General features: G+C 41.2%; 1 protein-coding gene across 2 annotated transcripts in view; it reads left to right on the plus strand.

Moving 5' to 3' along the window:
- LOC126418034 (nuclear factor NF-kappa-B p110 subunit) overlaps positions 1-23,296 on the plus strand; it is a 99,146-nt gene extending 75,850 nt beyond the window's left edge. For both annotated transcript variants that reach the window (XM_050085163.1, XM_050085162.1), the window contains exons 15-20: positions 6,298-6,464; positions 20,142-20,255; positions 21,158-21,391; positions 21,568-21,688; positions 21,802-21,962; positions 23,006-23,296. In XM_050085163.1, the coding sequence (XP_049941120.1) occupies positions 6,298-6,464; positions 20,142-20,255; positions 21,158-21,391; positions 21,568-21,688; positions 21,802-21,962; positions 23,006-23,113 (905 nt within the window). In that variant the 3' untranslated portion in view covers positions 23,114-23,296. The remainder of the gene's footprint in view (positions 1-6,297; positions 6,465-20,141; positions 20,256-21,157; positions 21,392-21,567; positions 21,689-21,801; positions 21,963-23,005) is intronic.
- Positions 23,297-25,717: the final 2,421 nt, after the last annotated feature.

Consider the following 25,717-nt stretch of genomic DNA (forward strand, 5'->3'; position numbering starts at 1 on the left):
TCGAAAGCTTCTATTCTCTTCTTGTCCAAACTACACTCCTGGAAATTGAAATAAGAACACCGTGAATTCATTGTCCCAGGAAGGGGAAACTTTATTGACACATTCCTGGGGTCAGATACATCACATGATCACACTGACAGAACCACAGGCACATAGACACAGGCAACAGAGCATGCACAATGTCGGCACTAGTACAGTGTATATCCACCTTTCGCAGCAATGCAGGCTGCTATTCTCCCATGGAGACGATCGTAGAGATGCTGGATGTAGTCCTGTGGAACGGCTTGCCATGCCATTTCCACCTGGCGCCACAGTTGGACCAGCGTTCGTGCTGGACGTGCAGACCGCGTGAGACGCCGCTTCATCCAGTCCCAAACATGATCAATGGGGGACAGATCCGGAGATCTTGCTGGCCAGGGTAGTTGACTTACGCCTTCTAGAGCACGTTGGGTGGCACGGGATACATGCGGACGTGCATTGTCCTGTTGGAACAGCAAGTTCCCTTTCCGGTCTAGGAATGGTAGAACGATGGGTTCGATGACAGTTTGGATGTACCGTGCACTATTCAGTGTCCCCTCGACGATCACCAGTGGTGTACGGCCAGTGTAGGAGATCGCTCCCCACACCATGATTCCGGGTGTTGGCCCTCTGTGCCTCGGTCGTATGCAGTCCTGATTGTGGCGCTCACCTGCACGGCGCCAAACACGCATACGACCATCATTGGCACCAAGGCAGAAGCGACTCTCATCGCTGAAGACTACACGTCTCCATTCGTCCCTCCATTCACGCCTGTCGCGACACCACTGGAGGCGGGCTGCACGATGTTGGGCGTGAGCGGAAGACGGCGTAACGGTGTGCGGGACCGTAGCCCAGCTTCATGGAGACGGTTGCGAATGGTCCTCGCCGATACCCCAGGAGCAACAGTGTCCCTAATTTGCTGGGAAGTGGCGGTGTTGTCCCCTACGGCACTGCGTAGGATCCTACGGCCTTGGCGTGCATCCGTGCGTCGCTGCGGTCCGGTCCCAGGTCGACGGGCACGTGCACCTTCCGCCGACCACTGGCGACAACATCGATGTACTGTGGAGACCTCACACCCCACGTGTTGAGCAATTCGGCGGTACGTCCACCCGGCCTCCCGCATGCCCACTATACGCCCTCGCTCAAAGTCCGTCAACTGCACATACGGTTCACGTCCACGCTGTCGCGGCATGCTACCAGTGTTAAAGACTGCGATGGAGCTCCGTATGCCACGGCAAACTGGCTGACACTGACGGCGGCGGTGCACAAATGCTGCGCAGCTAGCACCATTCGACGGCCAACACCGCGGTTCCTGGTGTGTCCGCTGTGCCGTGCGTGTGATCATTGCTTGTACAGCCCTCTCGCAGTGTCCGGAGCAAGTATGGTGGGTCTGACACACCGGTGTCAATGTGTTCTTTTTTCCATTTCCAGGAGTGTATTTATCGTCCATGTTTCACTTCCATACATGGCTACATTCCATACAAATACTTTCAGAAACAACTTCCTGACTATTAAATCTATACTCGATGTTAACAAATTTCTCTTCTTCATAAACACTTTCCTTGCCATTGCCAGTCTACATTTTATATCCTCTCTACTTCTACCATCATCAGTTATTTTGCTCCCCAAATAGCAAAACTCCTTTACTACTTTAATTGTCTCATTTCCTAATCTAATTCCCTCAGCATCACCCGACTTAATTCGACTACATTCCATTATCCTCGTTTTGCTTTTGTTGATGTTCATCTTATATCCTCCTTTCAAGGCACTGTCCGTTCCGTTCAACTGCTTTTCCAAGGCCTTTGTTGTCTCTGACAGAATTACAATGTCATCGGTGAATCTCAACGTTTTTATTTCTTCTCCATGGATTTTAATACCTACTCCGAATTTTTCTTTTGTTTCCTTTACCGCTTGCTCAATATACAGATTGAATAACATCGGGGACAGGCTACAACTCCCTTCCCAACCGCTGCTTCCCTTTCATGCCCCTCGACTCTTATAACTGCCATCTGGTTTCTGTACAAATTGTAAATAGCCTTTTGCTCCCTGTATTTTACCCCTGCCAACTTTAGAATTTGAAAGAGAGTATTACAGTCAACATTGTCAAAAGCTTTCTCTAAGTCTACAAATGCTAGAAATGTAGGCTTGCCTTTCCTTAATCTATTTTCTAAGATAAGTCGTAGGGTCAGTATTGCCTCACGTGTTCCAACATGTCTGCGGAATCCAAACTGATCTACGTCGAGGTCGGTTTCTACCAGTTTTTCCATTCGTCTGTAAAGAATTCGCATTAGTATTTTGCAGCTATGACTTATTAAACTGATAGTTCGGTAATTTTCACATCTGTCAACACCTGCTTTCTTTGGGATTAGAATTATTATATTCTTCTTGAAGTCTGAGGGTATTTCGCCTGTCTCATACATCTTGCTCACCAGATGGTAGAGTTTTGTCAGGACTGGTTCTCCCAAGGCCGTCAGTAGTTCCAATGGAATGTTGTCTACTCCCAGGGCCTTGTTTCGACTCAGGTCTTTGAGTGCTCTGTCAAACTCTTCACGCAGTATCGTATCTACCATTTCATCTTCCATTTCCATAATACTGTCCTCAAGTACATCCCCCTTGTATAGACCCTCTATATACTCTTTCCACCTTTCTGTTTTCCCTTCTTTGAAGGTATCAGATAGATTATATAATGGTAAGACAGAGATTTAGGAACCAGGTTTTAAATTGTAAGACATTTCCAGGGGCAGATGTGGTCTCTGACCACAATCTATTGATTATGAACTGTAGATTAAAACTGAAGAAACTGCAAAAAGGTGGGAATTTAAGGAGATGGGACCTGGATAAACTGACTAAACCAGAGGTTGTACAGAGTTTCAGGGAGAGCATAAGGGAACAATTAACAGGAATGGGGGAAAGAAATACAGTAGAAGAAGAATGGGTAGCTGTGAGAGATGAAGTAGTGAAGGCAGCAGAGGATCAAGTAGGTAAAAATGTGAGGGCTAGTAGAAATCCTTGGGTAACAGGAGAAATATTGAATTTAATTGATGAAAGGGGAAAATATAAAAAGGCAGTAAATGAAGCAGGCAAAAAGGAATACAAACGTCTCAAAAATGAGATCAACAGGAAGTGCAAAATGGCTAAGCAGGGATGGCTAGAGGACAAATGTAAGGATGTTGAGGTTTATCTCACTAGGGGTAAGATAGATACTGCCTACAGGAAAATTAGAGAGACCTTTGGAGAAAAGAGAGCCACTTGTATGAATATCAAGAGCTCAGATGGAAACCCAGTTCTAAGCAAAGAAGTGAAAGCAGAAAGGTGGAAAGAGTATGTAGAGGGTCTATACAAGGGCGATGTACTTGAGGACTTCTTGTTATGATATTAATATTCAGAATTACTGTCTTCCCACAAACATGATACTACATGAAAAATCTCCAATCTGCAGCGACACTTTCTGCATTGGCCACATTGTGTTAAGTGTTGTTCAACAATAAGAAATACAAAAATAATAAAGACCAACATATACATCCACACTAAAAAATGTCATGCAACATTGTCGTTAGAATTGTCTCACGTCACTAATTTCAAATAAGAGTCAAAAGTGCCGCAATTTTGTTGCAGAAGCATAAGCATATCTATAGGCAAGAAATTTCTCTCGATTGCCTATGTACAAAATCGCTTGGTTGCCTCTAGACACTGTCTAGAAACAAAGTTTGCTCGACTTTGTACTGCTGTGTACAGGACCTAGAATGCTGGCCAAAACTAACATGCATTACTATGGAAAACAAACTGTAACTATTGCCCATAATTGTATACTGTCACAACTCCTACCTGCAAACTGCCAGTCTGTCTGCGTTAAAAGTAATCAGTATTATGTTGCTGCTTATATTCTGAAACATTTGGGCTGTAGACGTATTCCACTTTAGGCCAAGTATATCTCTGCAGCCACAATGTACCGCCTTGAGAAAGGTCTTTATTTTTGTGGGCAGGTCCGATGAATAAAATGCACAGCACTTGCGAAATTTCAATGTGTTTTGCTATTGCCCTACTGTAGCTTGTCCATGTATCTTCAGTTTTTCGTTTCTGCTCGTTTCCAGTACGTTCACTGTTGAAGTGCTCGTCATTCAAACTTATCATGACCTGTTTGCTTTTTAGTGAAATGACATGAGATGCATTTGGTGGACTATCTGTTGCCGAGTAATTCATTCAAACATCATATTCCACCAGCCCCATTATGATGGAGAACTGTCGGGGTTGCCCATGAAGATTTTCCAACTGATCCTAGTGTGAAAATACTTGGATGTATCAGTGGATAACAGAAAAGAACTAATAGCTTGTATTGGGGCATATGGTTACTTGATAATGTATTAACAGACAGAAATTTCCCATATTTATTAACTTCTCATATATTTTCTGTTTAACGTTCGAGAGGGTAATCTCTGCTTTTGAAAATCAACATAAATTCAGTTATGAGTGAGGTCAGGCCTTCTTACTATAAGCAGTCTCAATAATACATCTGATCTATTCCCAAAGCAAAGAAGCCACTATTCAGATGATGAACAAATCATCATTTTTGACAAGGAAAAGAAAAGGTTCGGAAAACAACAAATTAGCTACGAAGCATGAACTGCTTAAATTCAGACTTTATACTACAAAAAAAAGGCCTCGCTGGGAATACTAAGAACATCCGTTACAAAACAAATTTGCTTAGTAACCATGTGTAATTGTACAGAACGCAGGATTGTTTGGACAGTGTCTGTACTCATACCTTGTATCAGTATGCTTTCCCTTGTTCAGCTTAATTTTTGTCTCTCTTCCTCATGACTTGCTTTTTCCCTTCAGTTGGTTCCCACTTGCACACAAATCAAGTTTTCGTAAGAGCTTTCTTTTTTATATTTCTTGGAATTTCCATTGGAGATACAGTACATTGCAAAGCAGCATGTAAATTATCTGGAGTATAACGATATGGAGAGGGTAGATAGCTACTCATCACATGAAGGAGGAGGCATCAAGTCACAGACAGGCACAATGAAAAATACTGCCAAAACATTGAAGCTCTCAGGCAAATTCCGTTTTCGGAAATAGAAACCATGGACTTCCCATTATGTGGAAAAATAGTATTGATGCCAGTGGTCAGCCTTCTTTTCACAGTAATAAGAAAGCATGTGTGATACTGTATTGGAGAATTGGCAATGCTTTTGAGATTACTTGATGGCGTGAATTCTACTGTTGTATGATGAAACTTTGTGAAGATGCAACTAATTTCTCATTTGTCCCATTTTTCGGTCATCACACCATGTTAATACTGAGAAATTGTGTTTTTTTCCCCCCAGTTCTGCAGATACAACTTTATGGATGTTCCTCCTTATACACATTTGTGCTCCAGCGCAATGTGTTGTCAAATTTGATAGGGTTACAGCTATCACAAAGCTAACGCAATGATTGATCATGTAAATACGGTGACCAACACACAGCTTCTCCTCCACCAAATGTAAAATGGCCTTTCTTGCAGGATATTTTCCATCTAATATTACTGGTGCACTTTATTGTGAAACTGTCCAGGTTCTTCTGCGGGTATGTTTTTATGTCATATGTTTAATGTCTTTTACTCATCGCTATTCCTCTATTTTGGGCCAGGCAACCTTTTGAGTAACCACATAAACAAACGGATGTCATAGTACTCATCAACTTAATGCTCAAGTATGTCATCAGTAATTGTAAGTCCAAAAGAAATACTTCTGGACCCTGTGTTTTTTGTGTAAACACAGATAGCAGCAAAACAAGACTGGAGATATGTTTGTGGAAGTGAATGCTTACAGTTTTTCTCTGACATTCATTGCAAAAAGAAAGGAAAAAATGTATCACTTACTGCATTATTTGCAACATATTTTACAGACAGGATCCACATAGACCACTGAACATACCTACAAAATTGTATCATTGTATGATAAGTAGTTCAGGAGATACGGTGTCATAAACATTGAGATGCTTGAAAAAACTAGCATTCGCTTATAGTTTGATAATGATAATTTAGTGACCCAACAAAAACTTCAAATTTAATTAATCCAAACTTTCTTTCACTTACTTGTTTAACATCAAATAGGTCAAACATTAAATCTTTTGTAAAGTAATCAGAAGTTTGAAGCACGTATAAAACATACATGGGAGTTGATTCTTTAAAAAATTGGGGATTTAATGGTAACTTATAGTACTATATGTTCATTCTGTGCTTCGCAGTTGAACACTAATGTGACAATTAACCACTTGTGTTTCTTTTCTTTGTAGGTTGGACACCACTTCATGTTGGAGTCCTCCACAAAAATCTTGGTGCAATAGAGAGACTCATCACTGCTGGTGCGGATGTAAATGAAGAAGATACAAATGGTCGAACAGTGCTGCACTTTGCTGCAGATGGAGACGATGAAAAAATTGCAGAATATTTAGTTAAACATGTATGTTGTGGAACTTGAAGTTGTGTTTTTTGTTTTTGCTAGCTGAATTCTTGAACTATTTTCAGATTAGCAACATACCTAATCAATAGATTGCCACTGTATTTTGGCAGTATTGTCATCATCAAGTGGCAGAGTTACAAGGATCCACTCAATACTCAGATGGTAGTAGATGAGCAAGAGTTCAAATACAGCACTACGAAAGCTATGGAATAAATACTCCATTTCTTTTACTTTTTGAGAAAACAGCATTTGGAGCATTTATCCATCCTAAGAAACCAGTCATCAACTTTTCACTGACTATTTTGCATCATTTGGTACTCTTGAATCAGCCAAGTTACTCATTGTAATTTTTTCTCCTATGTGTTGTGGCTTTATCCCTCCTTGATAAATGTGTCTGTTTCACAACTCCTTTTACAATGAAGAAGACTACTGCCATCATTCTCTTCTTTTGACACATCATAATTATATATTTTCCAGGCAGCAACAAGTGCACACCAACTCCCTCCCCCCCCCCTCCCCTTTTTTTAATAATATTATTTTGATGATGATGACATTTCACCACATATATCATTCCTCCGCTATTCCTCTTTCAAAGAGTGTAGTGCCCATAAGATACAAATCTTTGCTTTCATGTCATCTTGTTTAGTTGCAAGAATTGCGTGTGCAGAGAAACAAGCTTACCTGTCTGACAGAACAAAACTAAGCTTTCTCCCTATGTTGGGTCCATATTGCAGCAACATTTTCTTTCACAATCAACAAAGGATGTCAATATTACTTGGGAACAATTTCAGGTCACCATTTGCAAATGATACAGCAATGTGGGTAATTTTCTACTTGCATAGGAGATACTGCCTTAAAGCACTTTCCCATTGATTGTTCTTGATATAAACTGTGACCACAACCTCCTTTGTCCCACTACAAATAGGTAATATTTTTCCAATTTTCTTGCAAAGTAAATTCCACAGTTTGGTCACTCCAACACCCATATGAGGATAAGTGAGCACAAAAACACAAAAAGTGTTGTAATATGTATTTCTAATTGTAACATCATTGAAATTAGTGTAGAATTGGTAAAAAAATGAAACACGTCGTATTGTTCTGATGATCATAGGAGAGAACAGGTTGATGTTTTAGTAAAGTCTCATTTACCAAAGCAGCATAAAGGATAGCTTCCATAGTGGTCAGCCATCATCAGTTTTGTACACCTCTTGTGAGCTAATACACTTTAGTTTTCAAGGGTCAGTATTGTGGTATTGTGGTAAACAGCCAGTTTTATTCACCTAAGAAGCTTACAACTTGAGCATAAATTAAACATCATGAACAGTTTTGACACAGCCTTCATTCATATTTAAATTGTCAATTTTAGTGACAGACGACTTATTTTCTTTAATAATAAATGTGTTGAACAAACAGCATTATTTATTAATAAATGCATTACATTAGGCAGAATAAACATCTTCTACATAGCACGTCAGGGATGGTGTTACATGAAGATCAGAACTCTGTCAGTTTTTTAGTGTATCATTTTCTGCGTGGGAGGTTAAATAGTTCCCATTCTGACAAATACTAAGGGTCTGGTGTGATTGTCTAGTCACCTAATCAATACATTTAGTCCAGTCATTGTCCAACATTTTACTAAGCTCCATATTGGGAGACTGGGCACCTGTGAAAAATAAATTGTTCAAGCTTCAACAATACTTTATATTTGAGGACAAACTTAATCACCAGAGCTAATTGCAGAGGTGAAAGCTTTTTGAAGTGATTCTCTAGCTTTTTGAAGTGAATCTCTTTCAATTTTGCACCTACAGTATGAGGAGTACAGGAAGGCAAACATTACCCTGATAAGAAAAAAACTTTTTATCTGTGTAGATTTTTATATAACATAGTCTCTCTTAATTGCTGCAGGAGTAATGCATCGTAAAGAACATCTACATGCATACTACACAAGGCCACTGTATGATGCATATGGTGCCTTGTACACCTACCAGTAATTTCCTTTCCTGCTCCACTCACAAATGAAGCAAGGGAAAAACAACAGTGTATATCCCTCTGTGCAAGCCAAGTTTCTCTGATCTTCATGGTCGTTACACAAAACATACTTTAGCAGCAGTAGAATTGTTCTACGATCAGAGCTTCAAGTGCCAGTTCTCTCTAAATTTTCTCAATAGTTTGAAAAGAATGTCATCTTCTCTCCAAGGATTCAAATTTGAGTTCAGAAAACTTCTCTAATGCTCATATACTGATTGAACCTACTGTTTAACAAATTGAGCAGCACACCTCTGAATTGCTTAATGTCTTCCTTCAATCTGACCTGGTGAGGATCCCAAAAACTCAATACTCGAGAATGGATTGCAATAGTCTCCATAAGCAGCATCTTTTTATAGGTGAGCTACACTTTCCTAAAATTCTCCTAATAAACCGAAGTTGGCCCGTTGCCTTCTCTACTACCGTCCCTCTCTGCTTGTTCCAGTTCATGTCTCTTTGGAACTTTATGCCTATATATTATAGCATACTACTAATGCCATACTTGAATATTACAGGATTGCTTTTCCTACTGTGCATTAACGTACATTTTTCTGTTTTTAGGGCAAGCTACCATATTTCACACCAACTAGATATTCTTCGTCATCTTACAGTCATTTAAAGAGCTCTTCCTGTATGCCATAGTATCATCAGGAGAAGGCTGCAGATTGCTGCTCAGCCTGTCCATCAAATCATTTATGTGTATAGAGAACAAAGGTGGTCCTGTCACACATCCCTGGGGCAGTCCTCGTAATACTTGAAGAATCATAATTTCCAAATACGGGGGGGATTTAAGGCACATCCATGCCATAGCTGATTTAGACCGAGAAGTTTTTAAGTGCATCCAGTCACTTTTATCCCCTTCCTCCATGATGTTGGGATCACCTAAAATCTGAAGAGTAATTTGATACCGCTCTCTCCGTGCTAATCTATACTGTGCTAGCCTCTTCATCTCTGCAGGAACCTACATCCATTTGATCCTGCTTACTGTAATCACGCCTTCTAGAGCTATTGGACTCCCCACACCACTACCCTCCATTATCAAACAAGTGGTGTGTATTCCTTGATGCCTTGTTCTCCTGATCAGTCCCTTCTTTAGCCAAATCATGCCAGAAATACCTTTTCCCCCAGTCCAGTTCAGCACCACCTCATTAGTTATTCGGCCTGATCATCAGTACTTCAGCATTCCCTTGTAGCACCGTATTTCAAAAGCTTATATTGTGCTCCTGCCTGAGAGGCCAATCATCCTTGTTTTGCTTCCATTTAGAGCTGTGTTCCAAATACCTTCTGAAAAGAATTCCTAACACTTTATATTTGATGTTAACAACTTTGTTGTATACAGGAACATATTTCTTACTAGTGCAAGTCTGCATTTTATATCTCCAGTACTTCAGCCTTTAAACAATGGAAAATCCAGGATGAAATGACAATATTATGAAAAAGATAGACCTATAACAACAAAAACAATCAGTTATTGATAAAAATATTTAATTGGCTAGATAAAAAAAAATCTACTCACCAAAGGGCGGTAGAACACACACATAAAACACTGTTGTGATTGGCAAGCTTTTGGAACCAGTGGCTCTTCTTCAGACAGAAGGGTTGAGGGGGAAGGAAGAAGAGTGAAGGAAAAGGACTGCAGAGGTTTAGGAAAAGGGATAGATTTTGGGAAAGTCACCCAGAACCATGAGTCAGGGGAGACCGTACAGGATGAGAAGGAAGAGTCCTTTCTCTTACGGTAAGTCTCCCCTAACCTGTGGTTCTGGGTGACTTAACCAAATTCTATCCCTTTTCCTAAACCTCTGCAGTCCTTTTCCTTCACCCTTCTGTCTGAAGAAGAAACCACTGGCTCCAAAAGCTTGCCAATCACAAGTCTTTTTATGTGTGTGTTCTGCCACCCGTTGGTGGGTAGATTTTTATCTATCCAATTAAATAAGAAAAAGGTGTCGGACTGCGAGCATCAGCACATGATGGAAGAAGCAATCTTGAGTGTTGGGGATAAGGAGGAGGCTGGGGCAGGGAAGGGGAGAGAGCAAGGTAGGGGTAGGGGATGGCAAAGTGCTTTTCGTGGGAGCATACGGGGACAATGTAGAGAGGGTAGATCAGCTAGAGTCGGGTAAGTTAGACGGAACGTGGTAGAAAGGGGGCAACGAAAAGCAGAGAAGTAAAAAGACTGTGTAGCACTGACGTGGGAACAGGGAAGGGGGATAGGTGAGTGTAGAACAGTGACTAACGAAGGTTGAGGTGAGGAGGGTTACGGGAATGTAGAATATGCTTCAGGGAGAGTTCCCACCTGCGCAGTTCAGAAAAGCTCGTGTTGGTTGTAAGGATCCAGATGGCACAGGCTGTGAAGCAGTCATTAAAATGAAAAACGTTGTGTCAGCAGTGCGCTCAGCAACTGGGTGCTTCAGCTGTTCCTTGGCAGCAGTTTGTCGGTGGCTATTCAAGCGGACACACAGCTTGTTGGTTGTCATGCCCATGTAGAATGCAGCACAGTGGTTAGCTTAGCTTGCACATCACAACTGGTTTGACAGGTAGTCCTGCCTTTGATGGGATAGGTGATGCTTGTGACTGGACTGATGGGGTGGGAGGATGTATGGGACAGGTCTTGCATCTGTAGGTCTATTACAGGGATATGGGCCATGATGCAAGGGATTGGTGCGGGGGTTGCCTCATGGCTCATACCCCTGTAACACACTTTGATGCAAGACCTGTCCCATACACTCTCCCACCACCATCTACACCAGTCCGGTCACAAACATCACCTATCCCATCAAAGGCAGAGCTACCTGTCAAACCAACCATGTGATCTACATGCTAAGCTGCAACCACTGTGCTGCATTCTGCATGGGCACGACAACTAACAAGCTGTCCGTCTGCACGAATGGTCACTGCCAATCTGTGGCCAAGAAGCAGCTGGACCACCCAGTAGCTGAGCACACTGCCCAACACAACAAGCTTCATTTTAATGACTGCTTCACAGCCTGTGCCATCCGGATCCTTGCAACCAACACCAGTTTTCTGTATTGCGCAGGTGGGAGAACGCTCCCTGCAGTACAACCTATGTTTCCATAACCCTACTGACCTCAGTTGTTGTTAGTCGTCGGTCTACACCCAGTTACCCTTTCCCTGTTCTCATTTCAGCAGTACACAATCCTCTGTTCCACCAAATCATCTTTCTCCTTGTCTCCTTTTCCGCTGCCCTCACCGCCACCCTCTGTCTAATCTGCTGGCTGCACATAGCTATGCTACCATCTCTCCACCTCGTCCCTGTATGCTTCCACGAGCAGTACTCCTTGCCTCAACCTACTCCTTACCCCCACAACCAAGATTGCTTCTCCCATAATGCACTGCTGCTCACAGTCTCGCCTCAGAAGCTAGACTGTGATTGTGTGTGTGTGTGTGTGTGTGTGTGTGTGTGTGTGTGTCAGTCATTGAGATGAATGCATTTTTTGCTGAAAGCTTACTTTGTGACAGTCTTTTTGTTGTTCCTATCTGCGACTCAGCATCTCCGGTATACGGTGATTAGCGGTCTATGATCTTCATAATAATATCACTACTTCAGCCATTGTCAGTTATTATACTGGGCACACAGCAGATGCCTTCTACTGTTTTTAGCCTCTCATGTTCTACTCTTGGTTCCCTCAACATTACCCAATTTAATTACACTACACTCCATTGCTCTCGTTTTTCTTTTGTCAATATTCATCTTATGTCTTTTTGAGACGCTATCCATTCTGATTGTACTTTCTGTGGTCATACTAATTACATTGTCATTTGCAAACATTGAATTTTGTATTATTATAGACTTCTATGAACTTTTTCCAAATATCTCCTACCTTTCCTTCACTGCTTGGTCACTCTCCAGGGCGAATAATACACCTCTCATTCATGTCCTTCCCTCCTATACCTGTTGTCTGGTTTCTGTACAAGTTGCAAGTAACTTTTCATTTCCTGTGCTTTATCCCTGATATTTTCAAAAGCTCAAGTATTCCAGTTAACACAGTAGCTATCTGTTATCTATATTTCTATAAATGTAGGTTTGTCTTTCTTCAATATTTCAGACAAGCCACAGAGTCAGTAGTGTGCCTAGCATGTTCATATGCAACTCTAGAACCAAAACTGATCTTTTATGAGATATTGAACGATGGAAAAACCCGGATGGATTGTAACAATATTATAAAAATGAAAGTTGCTACTCAACATACAGCAGAGATGCTGAGTTGCAGATAGGCTTAACAAAAAACCTGTCACAAATAAGCTTTCTGCCAGTAAGGCCTTCGTCAAAAATAGATGACAGAGACAACAGAAACGCAGCTCACACACGACTGCAGTGTAGCAACACTATGAGCAGCAGCACACTTATTCTAGTGGCGACTAGTTGGGCGTAAGGAGGAGGCTGGGGCAGGGAGGGGAGGGGCAGAGATAGTATGATAGGAGTGGAGGCAGTGAAGTGCTGCTGGGGAGCATGCAGGGACGATGCGGAAAGAGGGTAGGGCAGCTCGTGCTGTCGGGAGGTTAGACGGAGGACAGGACAGGAAGGGGGGGGGGTAGAGGAAAAGGAAGAGTCAAAAGACTGGGTGTAATAGTGGAATGAGGGCTGTTTAGTGCTGAATGGGTGAGAAAAATGACTAACAGAGGTTGAGGCCAGGTATGTTATGTGAATATAGGATATATTGCAGGGTGAGTTCCCACCTGCACAGGTCAGAAAAGCTTGTTGTGGTGGGAAGGATCCGTGTGGCGTAGGCAGTGAAGCAGTCGTTAAAATGAAGAAGTTGTGTTGGGCACTGTGCTCTGCAACAGGGCGGTCCACTTGTTTCTTAGCCACAGTTTGTCACTGGCCATTCATGCAGCTTGTTGGTTGTCATGCCCACATAGAATGCAGCACAGTTGTTGCAGCTTAAGATTTTAGATCGCACAACTGGTTTCACAGGTAGCCTTGCCTTCGATGGGATGGCTGATGTTTGTGACCGGACAGGAATAGGTGGTGGTGGGAGGATGTATGGGAAAGGTTTTGACATCTTATGTTTATTACAAGGATATGAGCCATGAGGTAAGGGGTTGGAAGCAGTACAGGACAGGAGAGGTGGGGGGAGGGGGAGGGTAGAGGAAAAGGAAGAGTCAAAAGACTGATATATATTATTTAGGTTTGGTGGACAACGAAATACCACTTTGGGAGGGGTGGGAAGGATAGTGAGCAGAACATTTCTCATTTCAGCGCACGATGAGAGGTAGTCGAAACTCTGGCGGAGAATGCAATTCAGATGCTCTGCTCCTTGGTGGGACTGAGTTATAAGGGGAATGCTCCTCTGTGGCTGGACAGTGGGACTTACTGAGATGGTGGGAGACTGGAAAGCTAAGGTATGGGAGATTTGTTTTTGTACAAGGTAGGGAGGTTAATTACAGTCTGTGAAGGCTTCAGTGAGACCCTCAGTGCATTTCGAGAGGGACAGCTCGTCACTGCAGATGTGATGACCGTGGGTGGCTAGGCTGTGTGGACGGGACTTCTTGGTATGGAATGGGCAGCAGCTGTCGAAGTGGAGGTATTACTGGTGGTTAGTAGGTTTGATATGGACAGAGGTACTGTTGTAGCCATCTTAAAGGTGGAGGTCAACATCGAGGAAGGGTGCTTGTTGGGTTGAGTAGGACCAGGTGAAGCAAATGGGGAAGAAGCTGTTGAGGTTCTGGAGGAATGTGGATAGGGTGTCCTCACTGTCAAAACATATTACAGATATGTCATCAATGAATCTGAAACAGGTGAGGGGTTTAGGATTCTGGTTGTTTATGAAGGATTCCACAAGATGGTCCATAAGTAGGTTGGTACCATGCCCATACCCCGGATTGGTTTGTAGGTGATGCCTTCAGAGGAGAAGTGAGTGGGTGAGGGTATGATTGATCGTAGCGACTAGAAAGGACGTTGTTGATTTGCAATCTGTTGGTCATTGGGAAAGGTAATGTTCACCAGTGGCAAGGTCATGGGCATTAGGGGTGTTTAATGTAAAGGGTAGTAGCATCAACAATGATGAGCAGGACACTGTGTAGTAAAGGAACAGGAACTGTGGAGAGTCGGTGGAGGAAGTGATTTGTATCTCTTATGTAGGAGGGTAGGTTCCAGGTAATAGGCTGAAGGTGTTTGTCTACAACAGCAGAGATTCTCTCAGTGGGAGCACAGTAACCGGCCACAATGGGGTGTCCTGGGTGGTTGGGTTTGTGGACTTAGGAAGCATGTAGGAGGTAAGAGTGTAGGGAGTGGTGTGGGTGAGAAGAGAGATGAACTCTGAGAGAGGTTCTGGGATGGGCCTAAGGATTTGAGGAGTGACTGGAGATCCTACTGGATTTCTGGAGTGGGGTCATTGTGGCAAGGTTTGTAGGTGGATGTATTTGACAGCTGCGGAGTCCTTCTGCCAGGTAATCCTTGTGGTTCAAAACAAAAGTAGTAGAGCCTTTGTCCAAAGATAAGATTATACCTACCTATAATCCTACTTGCAGACGAAGGATCCACTACTGTTGTTTTGAACCGCAAGGATTACCTGGCACAAGGACTTCACCAACTGTGTGACACATCCACCTACAAACCTTGCCACAGTGACCCCATTCCAGAAATCTAGCAGGACCTCCTCTCCTCATACCCTTAGGCCCATCCCAAAACCTCTCCAAGAGTCCACCTCTCTCCTCGCCCATACCACTCCCTACACTCCTACCTTCTACATGCTTCCTAAGTCCGTAGAAGAATCTTTTTACCCATTCGCCAAGTGTACAAGTTAGGTGGGTCGACAACATATTCCTGTCATGTGACGCACGTGCCGTCACCAGTGTCATATAGAATATATCAGACATGTTTTCCTGTGGAGGAATCGTTTGACCTATGACCTTGCAATCAAATGTTTTTGGTTCCCATTGGAGAGGCACGTCCTTTCGTTTACTAATCGCACGGTTTTGCGGTACGGTCGCAAAACACAGACACTAAACTTATTACAGTGAACAGAGACGTCAATGAACGAACGACAGGTCATATCTTTGTGAAAATAAAATTTACACTCGGGGGGAAGACTTGAACCAAGGACCTCTCGTTCCGTAGCTGCTCATGCTAACCACGGCACTCCTGAGTGCATATCATCCTTGATGTTGCCTATCTTGGATATGGACTACTCAGTTTGTCTAATCCCCCCCCCCCCACACACACACACACACACACACACACACACACACACACGCACACACGACTTCTTCCTGTTTTGTGTGTTCAGTTTTTCAAGGCCTATCCACCGTGTCAACTTATAACTAAATCTGAGGGGGGTGCGATGGGGAGGTTCCCTTGTCAGTAGCACCTAGGAAGGGAGCATCTGAATTGCATTCTCCGCCAGAGTTTAGACTACCTCTCGTCGTGTGCTGAAATGAGCTCACTAACCTTCCCACCCCTCCCACAGTGGTATTTCGCTGTCCACCGAATCTAAATAATATATATCCTTACACAGCCCTTGCTTCCAACCCTTTACCTCATGACTCAAATCCTGGTAATAAACATAATATATTAAGACCTGTCCCATACATCCTCCCACCACCACCACCACCACCTGTTCCAGTCCAGTCACAAACATCGGCCATCCCATCGAAGGCAAGGCTGCCTGTGAAACCTGTCATGTGATTTACAATATACAATATTAACCTGCAACCACTGTGCTGCATTCTATGTGGGCATGACAACCAACAAACTGCCTGTCCGTATGAATGGCCACTGACAAACTGTGGGCAAGAAACAAGTGGATCACCCTGTTGCTGAGCACGCTGCCAAACTTGACATCCTTCTTTTCAATGACTACCTACTATAGCCTGTGCTATATGGAGCCTTGCCACTGACCAGCTTTCCTGAATTGCGCAGGTAGGAACTTTCCCTGCATTATATCCAATCTTCCTGTAAACCTCTTGGCCTCAACCTTCATTAGTCGTCATCCTCACCCATCCAGCTCCTTCTCTGTTCCAGCTGCAGCACTACACAGCTCTCATTCCACCATCACACCCAGTCTTCTCTTTTTCCACAAACCATCCCCCCCCCCCCCCCTCCCTACACTCCCCTCTGTCTTAACTTCTCGATTGCTCCCCAGCAGCATTTCACTCTCTGCCACCCCTACCCTACTATCCCTCCCCCTCCCTGCCCCAGCCTCTTCCTTATCCCCATCCAGTCACCACTCCCATCATGCACTGGTGCTGCTTTGTGCAGTGTGGCTTCAGTTGCCAGACACTGCAGTCGTGTGTGGTGGGGTGTCTATTTTTGAAGAAGTCTGCCCTGGCCGAAAGCTTATTTGCGACTGTCTTTTTGTTTTGTGTATCTCAGTTGCCAGACACTGCAGAGGTGGGGGGAGGGTGTCTATTTTTGAAGAAGGCCGCCCTGCCCAAAAGCTTATTTGTGACTCATTTTGTTTTGCCTACCTGCAACTCAGCACATCGGCTATATGGTGAGCAGCAGCTTTCCCTGATCACTTAGCCTCTGTTGTGGTGGTAGACTTCGGTTTATTGGTAGAATACTAGGGAAGTGCAATCAGTCTACAAAGGAGATTGCTTACGAGTCACTCATTCAGCCAGTTCTAGAATATTGCTCAAGCCTGTGGGACCTGTACCAAATAGGACTAACGGGGGATATTGGAACGTATACAGAGAAGGGCAGCACAAATGGTCACAGATTTTGTTTGACCTGTGAAAACATGTCACTGAGATGCTGAAAGAACTGAACTTGCAGACCCTTGAAGGTAGTAAACTATCCTGAGAAAGTTTCAAGAACCAGCTTTAAATGGTTACTCAAGGAATATACTAAAACCCCCATATGTATTGTTCACATAGGGATCATGAGGATAGATAAGAATAATTATAGCACACAGACACAGAGGCATTCAAACAATCATTCTTCCCGCACTTGATATGTGAATGAAATGTCGAGAAACACTTGTAACTGGGACTATGGAATGTACCCTCTGGCATGCACTTCACGGTGACTTGCAGAATGGAGATGTAAATGTGTTATCCAAGGATTCTTACTTGTACATTTGTCTTTTTTCAAATTTTATCCTCTGTTGACTTCAGTATTACATATTGTAAAGGTATCTATTTGACTGTTTCAGTCAGTTTTTAACTAATGGTCCTTTTTGACAGTGTAATCAGGTCACATCGCCATAGTTCCCTACCTTTCTGCAATTTCTCAGCTTTAACTGGTAAACTATAATGAACAAGTCATGGTTAACAATCCAAATCTGTGAAAGTGTTTCACAGTTCTAAATCTGGTTTCTGTATCTCTGCTTTATTGTTACACAATGTAAAAATAGCTTGTGCTGTGTCTAGGATTCTTTATCCATGCATACAACCTTCCTTCATCATCATTAAACAAGTTGTTTTGTTATGATTAAATGGTGATGTGTGCATAAATCCATCAAGTCATTCAAGAACATTAGCACTGGTTCTTGTATGCTGAGCACCTCCCATCATTTTCTTTCACTTATTTTGTTGTTTCTTTGGTGCACAAGTCGAATTTCATTGATGCAAAAGTTGAAAAACAGTGGTAATCCTACTTTACATCCTGCACTTGTAAAAGTTCATACTTTCGTTTCTTAATTATTACTAAGGTTAAGGCATATACTCAACTTTCAACTATTATCATCCTGTTCTTTTTTACTGGGAGAACATTGCATTAAAAGAGTTTTGTTGTTGTTATTCCAATATAAACAAATTATTCTCTACTGCTTTTGCTGTATTGTGGCTTTAAGTGTACACACATTCCCTTAGGTTATTCTTTGTCTTCATTCAGCTTACAAAGTTTGTGCGTGCGTGTGTGTGTGTGTGTGTGGGGGGGGGGGGGGGGGTGTATCTGAGGCATCCTCAGTGCTAAAGACTGGTGATTGTTGCCCATATGCCATCGTGTAGGAAAAGACAATGGTGATTTCAGTTTGGTAGACATTTGCTGTTTTTGCTGCATTGTTAATCTTTGATCTTAAGACAATCATTTACTAGAGGAGGATTGTGCCAAATGTTTTGCATGTCAACCAAGGTCATGGTTCAAATGATAGGTAAACCATTGTGGTCTTCATTTATCATAATTGGTTTAGACTTCTAAAGTAACACAGACATTTTATTCCTCATACTTTGCAAGCTTGAAATACTTCGGACAGCAAATTGCACAGTAGAAATGTTATTACATTTTGCTATGAAAACATCTTTCTTCCCTTACTTACACTAAGGAAACATAAATTTGTGTAAAAATTTGAATTCTAACAGTTTGGTAATGACAGATTTCAGTGATAGCCATTTTATTTTTAGGACTGCATCCTTATTTGCAGGTCTGTGGTCAGCTGACAGAATAATTCAAAATGGTGCTGAAGATTTTCAGTTCATTATCCCTAGTTGTAGGTAACACACTGTGCTTGGCTTATACACATAAAGAACAGGTTACATAAACTTAATGGGAATAGAAACAACCTTTCCCAACTTCTTACAGCACCTGAACATGATTATAAATCAGGATGCATGATTATAAATCAGGATGCATTAAGATACATAGAACACTGCTAGCCAAATAGTGATGTGCTTATAGGTCTACAAATTCTCACACCATTCTTCATTGTGAAGATGTTACACTTTGATATGGGGTTATTCAAGGAAATACAAGAAGTGAAACAAAGATGCTCAGAGGTGTAGGATCTACCAGCAAATTCCTTAGAGAACATAGTAATACTCAAATTGGGAAGGTGAGTGGGAGTAGATGGAAGTTCAGGAAATTCATGGTTGCTGGTAGTCAGACATTTGAAATTATCAAGTTTTCATGGCTTGTTACGTGATACATTTCTTTGTGCTCAATGCAAAAGTCTCGCTGGATACACTCAAGTGACAGACACCATTCTGTATAAAATTGTCTATTCTCAGTGAACTTGAAACACTAAGAATCACAGCTTGATGTCCATTCTACTTCCTTGATCAGTCTCTCTCATTAGTAGTATGTATTACTTCTAATGACAGAGTTTATTGAAGATAGTATCATAAAATATTTTATTAGCCAAACCAGGAGGAGCCAAGCACATGCACCTAATTTGACTCAGCCTTAGGCCAAAAATTTAATGGTCTATTTAGGTTATTGATAGAAGGTGATCTGGCTAAAAATACTTTATTCAGAGTTATTGACTGCAAGAACCATTTATTATGAAATATGCCAGTAACATAAACAGTATTTCTTAGTTTTATAGTTCCGCAGAGGCAGATCCAATACATATGTTTCCCTTACTTTATGTACATAAGTTCTGTTAGTGCCATATGCTCCTGCATTCTCTCTAGGACAGCTCTTGTAGAAAATTTGTGTCTAGGGAAAACCATTACTTACCTATTTATATAGTTAACTGCTGTCACACATGAATCCATATTACATTTGTTTTAACCAGTCATAATTATCTGCCATTGGGGTGGTCTCATGCTATCAGTAAATCAGAATTCGTATGTTTCATTTCCTTTGTCTGACTCTTGAGTGCTCAGATGAATGTATTGATATTACCAGCTGCCTGTATACTGTCAAAACCTTAATTCTAATTCTAGTTGCTATTATCCTTGCCTTGCAATCTTTCATTTACATTTGCTACTACTGTAGTTTCTGTTCTTACAAAATGTTCTTTTAATTCATTTCAGACAAACATTGATGTAAATAAAAAGGATAAGGTGGGATACACAGCATTTGACCGAGCGCGTGCAAGAGGAGGACGCGCTGCTAAAGTACTGTGTCAGATTTTGGATCATACCAAGGTACAGTTAAGTCATTGTTCTCCACCTTAAAAATAGTTTTGACAGATATTAAGGCATGAAATAGTTTTCTGTGTGTGATTCTTCCTTACATTTGTCTTTTTTTAAAGTAAATGTGGAAGATAAATGATCATTTCGTTTACTTGTACAGATGTCAGAGATTCATACAATTCCATTGCAGCCATATTTTTGTACTGACAAATAAGAAAAGGTGCATCTTCAATTGCAGTTTCCTTCCATAAAGAGAAAGATCCTTTTGGTGGAACTGTTTTACAGTTTGAAATGTCACATAGGTGCTTGCAAACAATGAAAATCCATAAGCTAGCATAGTTTAGATTGTTTTTCATGTAACAAAACATGCTATTCCCACTGTTGGCTGTGAAACATCCCTTTAAGTAAAGGAATGGGTAATAGCAGAACTTTCGATTTTAATTGTCACATACGACACTTTCCTGAGAAAGTACAACTTCCACTTGTTGGTATTTTTCACACATCTGCAAATTATCACTATCTCACTGTGAAGTGTCTCAGTTGGCAAATTAGCCAGTAGTTTTTGCGTTAAAGTAGATTGTAAGATATACCATCACTGATCGCTCATTCTGAATCTTTAATAAAATTTCTGTTATTTATAATGATAAGTAATTTGATAATAATTCCCTATGTATATAAAGCTGTGAAGCTTATACCTACCTAATTTTGGGTAGCAGAGTTTTTGGCACATACAGAGGGCCGTACACTACCTTGCCTGCCTTAGTTAATTGTATAAATAAAACAATTTATACGTGTGTGTGTGTGTGTGTGTGTGTGTGTGTGTGAGAGAGAGAGAGAGAGAGAGAGAGAGAGAGAGCACATGGAAAAGTGAAAATGCAATTGACCACGTATCTGGCCTTAATTGTATGTTACAGTGGGCAAATTTGGAAAGTGTGGAAGGACAGATGGAAGGCGACTGTAACATCGGGTTAGATTTATCAAGAGTAAAGGAAGAGCCAGAGGATAGTGATGACGAGCTTCACATTGATGAGGATGATGATGAAGATGACGATGAGGAGGAAGAGGACGACGACGACGACAACACAGATAAGGAAAGCAACAGTACTGAAATGAAAAGCCCTGTGCCAGACGAAGTTGAAAATAAACATGTTAGTATGATGTCATAAATGTGTACATGAAGTGTGTAATTTAGGGATGAATATGCTATCAAATAAAATGCCAGTTTTCCAGCTACACTCCTTCACCTTTTTTTATAGACAAGGGAGCACTTTATGAAGTTAATTTCCGATGTGATACAGAAATAAAACATGTTAATTTTTTTCAGATTATGTCTCTCCTGCAAGGAGTGGCTAAGTCACCAGAAAGACGTACACAGTCTCCTGAAATTACTGAAGTTAAGGAGGAGATGTTTCCGAGCCCAGTATCCGAATGTACAATTCCAGATGGTATGTATGGTGTTAAGACTCCTGCCTACAGTTTCCTGTTAAAGAAATTAATTATTCATTTCTGGCTTGGTTCAAATTAATCACTTTAAGATAAAAATCTTTTCTTGCTACAGAAAATGGGCTCTTCAATGCCGAAACTTTATCTCAGCTATGTGACATCCTGGATTCATCAGGAAGTTGGCAAGATCTGGCCGAGCTCTTGGGTTATACATTCCTGATTGCTAGTATTAAGGACAACACAAGCCCATCAAGACTACTATTCAACTACGCTGATGTAAGGAAATCAACTACATTTATTATATATAGTTTCAGTAGCTATATTGTCATCTTCTTTATCATCTTAGTCTTTGGAAAGTTGGGGGGAAAAATTGGCAATCAAATGAGGACACAAAGAGGGAAATGAATACAGCATAATATGTTCTTTGGAGATGAAGCTCTTGGTAAAGTTGTCTTTGGCAGTATCTTACATTTCATGGCTGTTGACAGTGCAAGAAAGATTGAGATCAGGAGACATACACTGAAATATGTCCTATGGGATGACTAACTGATCAAGTATTCTTACAATGGCATTGACACTGTTACATGTGTGATGGGAATATTATGCCTTTACCTTCACATTGTTTTTGTAATTGCACTCTCAAGTGTAACATTTTAAGTAATAACTAACTACAAATTGCTTCTGTTCTATAGAATTATTTTAATTTATCTTTTGACCATCCGTTAAAGTGGCTTTGATCAATTATGCCAACTGAAAATAATTGTCTTTGGAGTATTTGTTCTGTGCTTTCATTTTCTAGTTTTGTTCTGTTTTGGATTAAAAATACTGACCAGCTGTTCAGAAATAGGTACAACTGTTACCATGAATTTATACTCTAGATGCCCTGGAGAGACATTCTCTCACTACCGACCTCCACCACTTTCTTCTTGCTCTTCTGTTTATTCACTTGTATTGTACAGTGTAATATTTCTGTTGTTACAATGATTTTGTAGTATGCTCATATAAGGAATCACCATTAGACTAAATCAGTTTGACAGTTTTTTGGTAGTTCTATGTTCTCAAAATGAGACAATTTCTCAAATTGGATACATGTTCAAGTACACAAGGTATATTAGGATAGAAGTTCTAGTGCATTTTAGGCTTGCTTATTCCATGTGAATAAAAACAAGAATTTCCATTAGTTAACATCAGTCCTCTTAAATGCTTCACTTCTTCTTAATCTCGGATCACATGCAAACTACCAAGATCGATAACTTATTCTGCAATGTACAATAGTAATTTATTATAAATAATTCTTACCAGTTTAACTATTTTTCTAGGTTGATGGGAATGCGACAGTGAGGGAGATTCGAAATTTTTTGGATGTCTTGGATGAACACAAGGCAGTGGAGCTGGTTGATCTCATGCTTGCCAGCCAGGAATCTTGAGATCACTGTTTTTTTGTATAAGCTGTTATTCCACCATAAGTGTGCCATTGTTTTTAGTCTTAGTTTTACAAAAAAATGTTATTGTATGTTTTAATACAATACCTACCATATGTAAATATATTTTGTTTGTGGTTGATTTTATGACAGTTTTATATGTAAAATAGAACTGATGAATTTATGTAAGTTATGTCTTTATTTCACAAGATGCAGTTTGACCATTCCTTTTTCCTGCATATCAAGTTCAGTGAATTCAAAAGATGTACTAAACATTTTCTCTTAATGGGTGAAATTTATCTAATGAGCTTCGAGGCAAGTTCTTCAGTATTAATTTGCAGTTGTAACTTTAAAAGCTCAAATTATTCCAGCTTTAATTTGTTGCCATATGTGTATCATTATGGTTTCATGTAGAGCTTTCTGGCAAAGGCACCTTATGGTTAAGCATATAAACAAGAACTTGACCACACAACGAAAAATTTAACCGGGGGGGGGCGGCAGCAGTTATTTTTGATGAAATGGAGTAAACATGAAAAAGAGGTGAAGGGAAAAGAGCGATAAGCATTGCTCGTGCTCTCCCCCCCCCCCCCCCCCCCCCCCCCCCCCCACACACACACACACACACACACACACACACACACACACACACACACACAGTCCGCTGTCTGCCATGAGGCTGCTGCATCGCGCACTGAAACACACTAAATCACAATTTCGCCCCATATTTCCTAAAAATAACCCCTTGTCTTCTACACTGACAGGAAATCACGAATCCAGCTGCATGACTGAGACGACCATATCGTAGCCGGCAATCTGCATGGCTGGAACTGGGCGCATTGCGTCCAACCATTTATTGGTTGTAAAACCCAATAATTTGAAAAGAAAATATCATTCTGCTCTCAATTTAAATAAAATTTCGATACCTACATTTCATTCACTACAATGTATGAGCAAAAATCAATCATAGGCAAAATTTACGCAATGCATTATCATCTCGGCAGACTCTTTCAAATTTTGTACAGTGTTTTATTTAATTTGCTGCTGTTCAATAATGATGGATAACAAGAAGAAACTCTGTTCTCTATCGAGTGAAGATATTACACAAACGCAAATGCAACTCACACACACACACATGACTGCACTCTCAAGCAACTGAAGCCAAACTGTGAGCAGCAGCACCAGTGCATGATGGGAGTGGCAACTGGGTGAGGGTAAGGAGGATGGATAGTAGGGTAGGTGTAGGGGACAGTTAAGTGCTGCTGTGGAGTACGCAGGGACGAGCTGGAGAGAGGGCAGAGCAGCTATGTGAAGTTGGGAGGTTAGACAATGGGCAGGGGGAGGTTGGGGAAGGGGATAGTGGTAAAGAGTAGCAATTTTCCTTTTCATAATAGTATTAGATTCCATTCTGGATTTTCCATTGTTTGGTTTAATATTTTCATCTAATAAGTTTTTGAAAAATCGGATGATAAGTATTTCATTTTGGCCAGAACTCCATCTCTCAGCACAAACTTAAAGCTGCCCTCAGCACGCAATGCAAAGAGCATGTCTGTAGCAGCGAAAGGGGTGAAGTCGGTCATTATTTATGTAAAAGATGGAGTGATTGAAGCCCAATGGCTTCTGTGGCAGAAAAGGTAATATGTGGATCTCGGATTAGATTCAAAGAAGGCTGAATTGCTCAGAATTGTGACACAAAAGAAACTACAATTTCCAACATATATTACGCATACAAATACCACTTGCATGTTCTCGCGGTTTCTGTTTGTGCCACATGAGAATGGGAGTAGCAGTGATGGCGAATGATGTGCCATAAGTCAATTCTGACAACATTGCCATCTGTCCATGTGAACTGTCAGTACCAACCATTCATCTTGTATACTTGTAGTCAGAAACCTCACCCAAAAACTAAACAGCACAATAGCAGCAGAAGGAAGTCATTGATGTTGTTAGTTAAATGACTGGCATCTTTGGGTTGGATAGCAATGATGTCTTGGCGACATTTGGTAACAGTACAATTATAGTTTAAGTTTAAAAATAGTGACAATATTGCTGGACAACCAAATGTACATTATAAGTACTAGCAACCTGTTCATATATTATTTGTTGATACACAAACCTTCCTCACTGATCAGTCTTTTAATGGAGACAGTATCAAAATTTCGTCAGACGTTCCTGACAGTAGGGCTCCACATTCCGACCACAAAAAGTGGCACGTCCTGGCCGAGCTTTGCCGCTCTCTGCAGCTGCGGCTGCTGTTAATGCTTTTCGCACCAGATACCACCTCCTCTTCAGTTGAGCAGTTTGTATCTCTCATCACTGCCACAAGATGTCACTCCAGATGCTAATTGCATATGGAACAGATAACAATACATATGTTTTAGATAATAAATTATATACACAATTCTGCTTGAGAATCTGTTAGTGAAACCCATATCAAAATCCCTACAATTATTAATGTGTTAGTGAAACACGTATCAAAATCCCTACAATTATTCCTGATATTAGCCTAACACACAGACACGAAAAACACAATGGGACATTAATTTATAATATGTATACTGAACAATCCTGTAGTCGGTGAAAGTGTGGGGGAGCAGAGGTAGGAATCTTGCA

Source organism: Schistocerca serialis, chromosome 1 (genome assembly GCF_023864345.2).
Source record: "Schistocerca serialis cubense isolate TAMUIC-IGC-003099 chromosome 1, iqSchSeri2.2, whole genome shotgun sequence".
NCBI lineage: Eukaryota > Metazoa > Arthropoda > Insecta > Orthoptera > Acrididae > Schistocerca > Schistocerca serialis.